At 45.9% G+C, this 11,043-nt stretch overlaps 1 protein-coding gene across 1 annotated transcript in view; it reads right to left on the bottom strand.

The window, feature by feature from the left end:
* STARD5 (StAR related lipid transfer domain containing 5) overlaps nt 1–11,043 on the bottom strand; it is a 29,537-nt gene that overhangs the window by 7,980 nt on the left and 10,514 nt on the right. Inside the window, exon 4 of the mRNA XM_088472858.1 lies at nt 909–1,026. Within this exon, the coding sequence (XP_088328984.1) occupies nt 909–1,026 (118 nt within the window). The remainder of the gene's footprint in view (nt 1–908; nt 1,027–11,043) is intronic.

The raw sequence follows: 11,043 nt of genomic DNA, 5'->3' as shown, positions 1-11,043 counted from the left end.
AATTGTATCGAGATGCCGACCGGTGGCATTGCAAAAACAAGCGTCGTGCGTACAAAGACGCAGCTCGGTCACAGATCAATCAATTATTGGACATTTGAGTAACCCTATAGTCACGCAGAATGGCCGCAGGAACAGAGACGCCGGGGCTATTCTTACTGCATATGGAATTGCAGGCAGAGACACATTCCAATTACAATCATGACGCCTGCATTTCAGTCACCACATGCCCATTACTGCCCACAAACAATCCCTGCCTGTCAATCACTCTGCGAATAAATCCCCATTCAAGCAACAACTAAAATGAAAGGACGCATGAGCAGAGCGAATCAGACACATGTGCAAATTACTGATAAATGCAAAAACTCCGTAATGCAATGCGTCCATCTCTGAATCAGTGCGCTATGTACAGATATCGATACAATGCACAAAGCCATCCAATTAACGGTGATGTCGGAGCAGAGATGGAAAAGTAAGACATGCCATATCCTACATCCCCCCATCCCTGTACCATCATCTGCAGCGGTACGATGGGCAACCAACATCTCTCCAAAGAAGTCAATGATGTCCATGGAGCAATTGGAATTATGCACAAACCCTTACACCCCCATATTGTGTGTATCCACCCCAATAATAACATTCAGTAAATGAAGTGTATATAAATGTTGTTACTTTAAGCATCAGTTGTCTGGGACTGCGATCTGTGGGCATGTCATGGCAAAGTCCATTATTCCTTGGAAGGTGCCCATAGGACACTGTGACCTAGATAAGGTAGGGCTAAATACTACTGGCAAAATGGATCCATAAATGGAGCAATGCATGTAAATAATGCTACCTGACACTGTAATAAACCTGGTTTATAATATAAAAATAAAACACGTACTTATGTCCTAGCACTGTAACACACTCACCATTAGATGTTATGGAGCCATCCTCATAATGCTTGACCAGTACTACATCCACAAAGTCTCGAGGAGCGATAATACCCATGGCTGCTGACGGTGTGACAGTTCGACAAACAGAGACATCCTGGAGACGACAAAATAACTGTAAGATAGCACAATCCGCAAAACATTTTTATGATAACTGACAATAAATGTCTGCCAAGAAAATAACCTCTATGATATTGTACTCTCTGAACTTCTGTACACAACACAAGAATGCACGGTCACAAAGTACAAAACTTTCCTTAACTATCATTTTATGTTACAAAACTGATGGATTGGTGAGAGCTTTAATGGAAACATTTTGGTAAAATGTATAAATTGAAACTCTACAGACAATCTATATAATCTAAATATAGGAGTATGACTAAAGAAGATAAATATAATTTTAAGATTGAGTAAGGCATGTAGCACAGTTATAAAAATATTAATAGCAAAAACAATTGGATCCAACATTTTATAGTTACTAACACCACGTTCCATTTTACTTTGCAGGCTTTGCATATGTTATTTTAGCATACTACCCACCTGTCTTAATTTTGGTGGTAGGTACTGATTTGAGGACTCTGGGCCTGATTCAGACCCGGTCACAAGCGCTTAGTGCTCGCAACCGGGTCGATGGTGGCCCAGAGCGCACGCGCACGATGGAGCCTGCTCCGTCGTGCGCATGCGCAAGACCCGGATAGCGACGGGCAATCCGTCGCTCCGGGTCTCGCACCAAAGGGGGCGTGCTGTCGATGTTGAGTGACAGCATGCCCCCTTTGGTGGGCGGGCCGGAGGGGTGGCTGCCCAGACGGAGGCGTTCCCATGAGAACGCCTACAGTCTGGGGGCAGCCCCACTGACATCACAAGTGATGTCAGTGGGAGAGCTTTTGGCTCTGTTAGAGCCGAAAGCTCTCTGGGGCTTGCGGCCACGAGACCCTACCACAAGGGTCTCGTGGCAAGCCTGATGGCCTTGATCATCGCGACCATCATCCTAGCCGCTCGCATTAGCTGTGGGTGGCAACCCACAGCAATGTGAGCGGCCAGGAGGCCGCTCCATAAAAGAAAAAAAAAAAAAAAGACGCCGATTCAGAGTGAGCGCTCTGTCAGAGCATCCGGCTCTGAATCAGGGCGTCTTTTTTTTTTTTTTACGGAGTGGCCTCTTGGCCGCTCGCATTGCTGTGGGTTGCCACCCACAGCTAATGCGAGGGGCCAGGATGATGGTCGGGCTTGCGACGAGACATCAACAGCACGCCCCCTTTGGTGCGAGACCCAGAGCGACAGATTGCCCGTCGCTATCTGGGTCTCGCGCATACGCACGACGGAGCCGGCTCCATCGTGCGCATACGCTCTGGGCCACCATCGACCCGGTTGCGAGTGCTAAGCGCTTGCGACCGGGTCTGTAACAGGCCCACTGTCCTGCCATGCCTTGTGGTGGGATGTCTGGCCTGCAGTGGCACAGCAGTACAGTGGTGAACGAGATCCGCTCGCAATGAACAGGCGATTGGAGGGAAGTAAAGAGAAATAAAGGGGGCAGCCTAGCACCTGAGAAGCTTTAGGCATGTCCCCAGGGTTTGGGTACATAGTCATACCCATCCTGACAAAGATACGTCTATTTTGATGATGCATCATTACTGTATGGTTAAAAAAAGGGCTTATTAGTAGCAGCAAATAATTCAGCCAATGTCTAGATATGCTATATTTATAGAAGATGTAAGCATATAAACATTATTCTGACACATAACAAACCTTGGTTTGGATAATAGATTTTATATTCTTATTCACACTGTTTCTAACTAATATCACTACTATATCTTATTAATTCGCTGCTTTATATTTTAGGGTATATAATAAAAGTTACATTTTATATTAAATTCAAACACACCATCATGTTGTAATTGGATAAGTACAAGAGATAATACTGTATAGCAATAGGAGTAAAGTGCACTGAGAAAAGGAAATCCCAGCTTTTTCTTTTTTTAAAACACATAAAACCTAAAAACTTATTTGTGCTTAGAGTAATACAGGGGATTTGTATCAAGCCTTCAAGAAAGATAAAGTGGAATTATTGCCATAGCAACCAATCAGCTCCTAACTGTCATTTTATAGGCTGTGCTAGATAAATGACAATTAGAAGCTGATTGGTTGCTATGAGCAACTTCTCCACTTTATCTCTCTCAAAGGTTTGATACATCTTTCCCCGAGTTTTCATAAACTCCATTATATTTTGCTGGATATCCACATGTTAGTGAAGAGTTAACCATGCAGAAAACAGAATATTGAAGTCTACCAAAAACCCTCTCTGGATAGTCACCATTCCAACTTGGCGCCCTCTGGTGGCTTTTTGATTTTACAGTGCAGCAAATTCAAATAACCTGTGTTATGGACCTGACTAGGCTCAAAACCAAGTCTCTTATTCCTGCAAGGCAGACTTTGTACAGTTAGCTTACTCAGCTTTCAGCATCATTATGTTATGACTGAACTGGAGTAACAGTGGTCTAGGCAGATGGTCAGATCAAAAAATAATTATTATTAAGCTGTAAGAACCTAATTCTCATACCTCATCACCCAGACCTATAAAAATGCTTTCTGCAGTTCTCCCTGCCAGATCATTGTATGTTCCTGGTCACTAGATAGAATATTTCGGAGTGGATACGGTATCCCGGCGGTCAGAATACTGAAAGCGGCATCCCGACAGTCAGAATCCTGACCCAATTAGGTAAGTGTCCTAACCCTTAACCCACCCCCTTACCCACCTTTCCCACAGCCTAACCCTAACTCACATTTCCCACAACCTAACCTTATCCCTCCCCCCTAACAATAATACTTACCATCAGGAAGTCGGCGGTTCAGATTCTGGCACCCGGATTCCGACTACTGTCGGGATTCAAGTGCCGGTATTCTGTGCACCGGCATCCTGACTGCCAGGATGGTAACTACATCCTAGTATTCCTGTTAATCCTGATTTCCCGACTTCTTTTACTTGCGATTATTTCTGTTGATCCTAATTTCATGGTTATGGTTTCACGCCCTCACATATCCATCCTATGCAAATTACCCAACTACTCACAGACATGATCAGCATTCCCCTCCACCACATTGGACTGTTTAATTGTGAAGGCCCTGACATTCCTCCTTCACTTACAAAGAAATGAAGTTGGTGTGGCTAAAAAGGATATTCCACCACCATTAGCATACACCTTGAAAAAGACTCTTAACAGTTGAAACGCGTCAGTAAAGGAAAAGCTATTGGACCTGTTTATTCTCCATCTGGGCGAAGGACTGTACGTCAGGAGCGTTTTTTGTTCCAGGTTCCTATTCCCGGGAGGTACTTGGAGCACTTGCTCAAAATGTGACTGAGTGTGCATTATACACCACCCTACCCAGTACACTGCTTTTCATTTGTTGGTGGAGAATTTATTGTAACTATAATTGTGTGTTTTGCCCACTGTTTTAATAAAAGCGGTATACTATTGTTCGATTCTGCTCTTCTCTCCCCTATGTATGGAATGTGGAGATCATCTACTAGGAGTTGAAAGAATCCAGGCAAAAAGAAAACATATAGTGGATTGGGCCTGATTCAGCAATGACCACAGTTACGAATACATAATAGGCAGATTGCTGCGTACTGCGCATGCATTCCAGTGCGAGAACTAGCAATTGTGATTGGGACTGCGATCTCAGTGACTATGCAGACCCATTGCAGAGTGATTGACAGGAAGTGCCGTTTGTGGGTGGTAACGGGGGGAGGGGGGTTGGGCCGCTTCAGGATAGTACATAAATGGCCTATGCAGTCTGAGGTCTCATAGTTTGCGTGGTTGTTAGGTCAGGGCTTGTGCAAGTGTGTGTGAGGCTGCGATGGTACTCGATTGTACCGATGGTTTCGCAGTCTTGCTAAACATTAAGGGTGTGTGGTAGTAAGTAAAGTGTGTCCTTGTGTAGTGCTGCGAGGGAATAGCGATCCCAATGAATTAGCATACTGCGTGCGTAATCGCTATTGCATGTGCAGTTGCGTACAGTAGTGAGTCAGACCCTATATTAAGAAACTATTTTACGAAAGACTAACGAAGAAGGAACATTTATAACCTAGAAATTCGAGACTGTACACTATTCTTCAATAGTTAGTGACTGGAACTGTATACTTAATTTCTTAGGAAGTTTGCGCCTGAACCCTATTGATTTATTTTACTGTGATTTTATAGCAACCTTATGCAAAATTTGTGTACCATGGATTTGGGTATTTTGTTTACAGTTGCGCTAGAAAGTTTGTTTCTGAATTTCTGCATCAATGCAATGTAAGTCATTAAAGTAAACAGCTAATCAAATAATAAATATACAGGACACTCTACACTTCTTTTATTTACTTAGTGTTCAAAATGATCCAACGTTAAATTTCTTTGTCGTATATATTACCTCTAGAAATATCAGCTCTGTTAAGAAATTTAATAGAGGGCCTGATTCAGAGGTGGACGGAATAGCAGAGCCGCAAACAAGCAGCTTTGCAAATCCATCCATCTTAATGCAGAAAAAGGTGTTGGACACCTCCTTGCTGCAATTGCGAGCACCATCACGACCGATGGCGGCTAGGAGGGAAACATTGGAGATGTACGTTCATCATCGGCTGAGCGCACATCTCTGAATCAGGCAAAGAGTCCGAATGTGGGCAGCCTTTTTTAAAAAAAAACCCCACTATAATAGTATGGTCCTCACCACACTAGTTTGTGAACGCATGCCATGCCTTGATCAAAGGAAATTTCTGAGGACCTCACAAAAAGAGTTGTCCGTCCTTCCAAAAGTTATAAAACAATTTCTAATGACTGTGGATTCACCAACCCACACACTGTCAGCAGGGCCAGCCCGAGCCTAATTTTTTTGTAAGCGTATATAGATTTTGGTGCCCCCTGTTGAAATAAAGCCTCATATTTTTGTGTGTGAAATATCGGGACTACATGTAATAATGTAACAATGACAAAAGGGAATCTGTAGATGAAAAGACAAGCTTTCTATGCACATGGTTATAACTTATAATGCAATACTATACTACAGAGCCGTAACTAGACTTTTTGGTGCCCTGTGCCAGAGAGAGCTTTGGCGCCCCCCCATTTTTTAAATAGGGACATAATATAGTGCACCTGAGAAGGGACCATGGCCCCATGGGGAAGGGCCAGGGAAGAGATAGGGGAGGCAAGGAGATGCTGGGGATAAAGAAGAGGAAGCTACAAGTGAGAATGATAATAAATAGAAAATTGACAGGCTCAAACAGCGCCCCCTGCCTTGCGGTGCCCTATGCCATGGCACTGGTCGCACTACCCTAGTTACTGCCCTGCTATACTATACTATAGTGGCGTCACTAGGGTTGGTGTAAACGAGTGCAGTCACTCAAGGTGTCACCCCACATGGATTTTAGGTGTCACCCCACATGGATTTTAGGTGTCACCCCACATGGATTTTCTCCTGCATCAGTCCTTAGTGATAATATGCAATTGACCCAACAGGGGGAAAAAACCATACACATTAACCCCCACTGTGGGGGGCCCCACATGATAAATAAAAAACACATACATAGGCCCCACATGAAAACATATAGGCCCCCACATGAAAATAATAAAGCACATACAGTAGGTTTTGCATGAAAAAAACAAACACATAAGGCCATATTCAACGGGGCGAGAATAGCAAAAATCCCACACCGGCTGGGTTTTCCTGCAGGTGCAGGATTTTTGCTATTCAATTAGGAGTGGGGTTTTAGATTTTTTGAGCACCGGGAGTTTTTTTTTGCGCACCTCCAGAGCATGACCGATTTTTCCTAAAATCAACAATTTTAGGAAAAATGGTCAGGAAATGCTCTGGGACCCCGGCGGCACCCCTCCTGATGACTAATTAAGCAATTGGAAGTTTCCAATTAGCTTAATTAGTCAGTAAAACTCACCTTCCGAAGTGCTGTCTTCTGCATCCAGCATCGGGAACCGGTCTCCTGCAGCAGCGGTGAGTATGTCAGTATGTGTGAGTGTTTGTGAGTGTTTATGAGTAAGTGTGTGTGAGTGTGACCCCCGGTGTGTGTGTCCTCAATGTAAGTATGCCCCCTCGTAATGGGCACTGGGAGAACTACATCTCCCAGCAGCCCTTGTGCCTCCCTGCAGGCTCTCTGCATCCCCCGGATCTCCCAGCAGCCCCCTCCCCAGTGAGAAGATGGAGGGGAGGCCACTGGGAGCCGCAGAAACCACCAGAGCAGATAAGTGTAATTATTTTTTTACGCGGCGCTGGGTTTTCAGCTCTGAAAGTCCTGCAACCTCTTTTTTTAAATTGGATACCGCGGGTATCGAGAGAGATGGTGACGACAGGGAGAGGGTAACAGCACTGAGTGACAGAGAGAGGGTGACGACAGGGAAAGAGTGACAACAGGGAGAGGGTGACAGAAAGGGCGATGATAGGCAGAGGGCGACGACAGGGAAAGAATGACGACAGGGATATGGTGATGACAGGGAGAGGGTGACAGCACTAGGTGACAGAGACGGTGACACCAGGAGACAGTGAAAGCAGTGGGTGACAGGGAGAGAATAACCAATGGGTGACAGGGACAGGGAGACAACAGGGAGAGGGAGACAGCCAGTGGGTGACAGCACTGGGTGAAAGGGAGAAGATGACGACAGGGTAAGGGCGACAGCACTAGGTGACAGGGAGAGGGTGATGACAGGGAGGACGAAAGCACTAGGTGATAGGGAGAGGTTGACGACAGGCAGAGAGTGACGACAGAGAGAGGATGACAGCACTCAATGAGAGGGTGACGCCAGGGATAGGGCACCAGCACTAGGTGAGAGGGAAAGGTTGACGACAGGCAGAGGGTGACAGGGAGAGAGTGGCAACACGGAAAGAGTGACGACAGGGAGTGGGTGAAGGCACTGGGAAGTGGATAGAACCCCTTCGGTTTTTTGTACCCTGATGTCATCAGCCACTGTCCGACATCATTCCCCATCATCCACGTGGGCATAGAGGGGGAATATAATCTTGCGGCGAACGTAGCGAGCCACCGAGCCAGAAGCGTGTCGAGCGAAGCGAGCCCGCGAGGGGACAAGTTTCTTTTTTTGGTGGACTGTATGGGCAGGGAACCGCACTTCTGCCCTCTCCACGTCACTTCCAGGTACAGAAATTGAAGGGGAAATATACATTTCCATGATGACAGGGAGAGGGGGACGCCAGGAGACAGTGAAAGCAGTGGGTGACAGGGAGAGAATGACCATTGGGTGACAGGAACAGGGTGACAACAGGAACAGGGTGACAGCCGGTGCATGATAAATACAGGGTAGTTAAATTTTCTTACCTGGGGCCAGAACTGCAACGCGTGGATGGCTCCTCCTAACCTTGGACTTAACGCCGGGGACGGTCAAGAGATTGTGACGTCAGATCCCTGGAATCCAAGCAGTAGCACAGCCTCAGGGAGAGAGGATGCTGGGGTTGGAATGCAGAAAGGGGAGGAGCTGAGAAGAGGGGAAAGCGAGGGCGGACACTCCTCCTCCTCCAGCTGGGCACAGACTCTTGTAAGTTGTGTCACTCTGGGGGGAGGAGCTAAGGAGAATGGAGAAGAGAGGGCGGCCACTCCTCCCCCTCCAGCCGTGCCTGGTCTGTCATTCAACGATGTGACGCCTTTACAACTTGGCGCCGTATGCAGCTGCATACCTGGCGTAATCGGCTGGCCAGCCCTGACTGTCAGATATTTTGCACGATTTACTGATTCGACGCATCAGAACAACAAATCGTGCGAAATATGTGCAAATCCTGAGTGTCCACTGACGATAACGATGCCAATGCACGTACCCGCGGGTCGTCCGTCGTATCTTTAGATCTTACCTACTGCAGGCAAGATCTGCCAATCTTGTACACATTGCATCTCGCATTGGAAATCGTTAAGGACGCACGATAGATCGTTTGTCCAAATGAACACTTTATGCACGATATCGTTTGTCCAAGACTGTCATTCAGGGTGTGGGCACCTTAAGGAAGATATTTATCACCATTCTTATGCTGCCCAGGAGTGGTGCTCCAACCAAAGCAGAATAATAATATAGAGATCACAAAAAACCTCTGGGTAACCTCAAAGGATCCACACACCTCTCTTGCACTTGCTAATGTCAGTGAAAGAGAGGCGTTCATGAGTGAGTGTTCACCAAGCAAATATTAAAAAAAGAATATGGTAGAATAGTAAGTAGGAAGCGATGACGGAATAGTACAAAATATAAAGTCTTGGTTTACATAACAAATGTTATGTTTGGAGAGAACCAAACACTGCATTCCAACATAAGAACCTCATCCCATCCCTGAATCATGGTGGTGGCAGAATAATTCTTTGGGGCTAATGTGCTCTAATGGGACCAGGACGGAATTATGAATTCTGGTTTGCACCAGCAAATTGAGCAGGAGAATGTCAGATAATCCATCTGAAGCTCAATCAGAAGATGGGTCTTGCAGCAGGACAATTTCCCTACACACATAAATCAGTGGATGAAGCCCCAAAAAATGGTGTTTTAAAACATCTCTGTCAAAGTTCACATTTGAATCCAACAGAATTATTGTGGCAGGACCTGAAGTGGGGTGTTCATGCAAGAAAGCCCACCGACATCCATGAGTTGAAGCGGCTCTGTAGTATTATTATTATTGTTATTATTATTATTAGCTTTTGCACCTTGCCTTGGGTGTGTCTGCGTGCTGTTTGTTTTCTCTCTTTTACTGTCATGATGTCAATGCAAATACAAAGGTATGCAAATTACTATACTTAACGCCAGTTTTTTACATTCCATAGTTTTCCTGATTTACTTGACACAAACTTAAACTGTAACACTGTTTTGCAATGCAATGAGATATTTTCATGTGTTGCCTAAGAAACTAAGTCCTCTATTTTAAAAAATTTGGTTGGGAAAGTTCATCATTTCTTCATTATAACCCGCTCCACTGTGTGATCCCTGAACCCCAGGATACCCAGGTCACCCGGTATCCTCACATTTGGCGGCAGCGGTGGGACGTCACACAGTTCTTGCAGTAATTCCAGGGGAGTGAGTAGAAGCAACGCTAACACTAGAGAATATCAGCATGGAGAGTCAGTCAGGAGTTGCAACCGGCGTACAAATTGAAAAAATCATGAGAGAGCAAGAGAAATTTTACCGGACAGCCCGGAAACCGCACCTGCAAGGATTTTGCAGGATGAAGGGAATTGCATATAATGGGACTGACACCCGGGAGATTCTGGTTCTGTGGTTGTTGGAGTGGGATCGTGCACACCCAGAGGATCCTGACCACCTGAGTGATGATGTAGAAGGGCCGACAGGCAGTGGAAGTACTTCTTCCAGTCAGTCAGTTACCCGAGTCAACCACCGCTACTCCTGCCCTACTACAGAGCTGGCTGGGGGCGCTAGGTGAAAGTGCAACTACACAAGAGAGAGCTGGAGCTATTAGGGGTACAAATCCCTACTAGCAGCGGAACTGTGCTGTCGCCCAGAGGGGTTGAACAAGAGAAGCGGCACTTGGGATTTAAGGATGTTCCCACATTTCGAGAGAATGAAACTGACATTGACACTCACCTCCAGATCTTTGAGAATCTCATGGGAGTGCACGGGATAGAGCCAGGTGAATGGCCTATGTACTTGGTGCCAAGTCTCACTGGTAGGGCTCTGGAAGCCTACATGGCTCTAACTCCCCAGGAATGTGGAGTCTACACCTGCATAAAGAAGGCATTGCTGGCAAAGTTTCAGATCACTGCAGAATCTTATCGCCTCAAATTCAGGACACTGAGCAAAAGTGGGACTGCTTCCTACCAAGAGTTTGCCAGTCAGCTACGGCAAGCTTGTGGAAAATGGCTCGAGGGTAGACAGGCCTCTACCATGGAGCAGATCGTCAACCTAATCGTGGTAGAACAACTAATGATTAAGATGGCATCAGAGATATGGGAGTGGGTTGCAGACCGGAAGCACAGCACACCTGAACAAGCTGCAGAATGGGCTGATGAATATATAGCTAACCCTCCCCAATGGAGAGTCTTCAGTGCAACAGGTGGTACAAGACCCCCACGAGTGGAGAAGCTACCTGACAGAGAACCGCGCATCAATGATAGTAGTAAAGGAGGCCCTATCAA

The sequence above is a fragment of the Taudactylus pleione genome, unplaced genomic scaffold (genome assembly GCF_031769625.1).
Source record: "Taudactylus pleione unplaced genomic scaffold, aTauple2 ptg000129l, whole genome shotgun sequence".
In the NCBI taxonomy this organism is placed as follows: Eukaryota; Metazoa; Chordata; class Amphibia; order Anura; family Myobatrachidae; genus Taudactylus; species Taudactylus pleione.
This window is presented reverse-complemented; position numbering and strand designations above follow the sequence as displayed.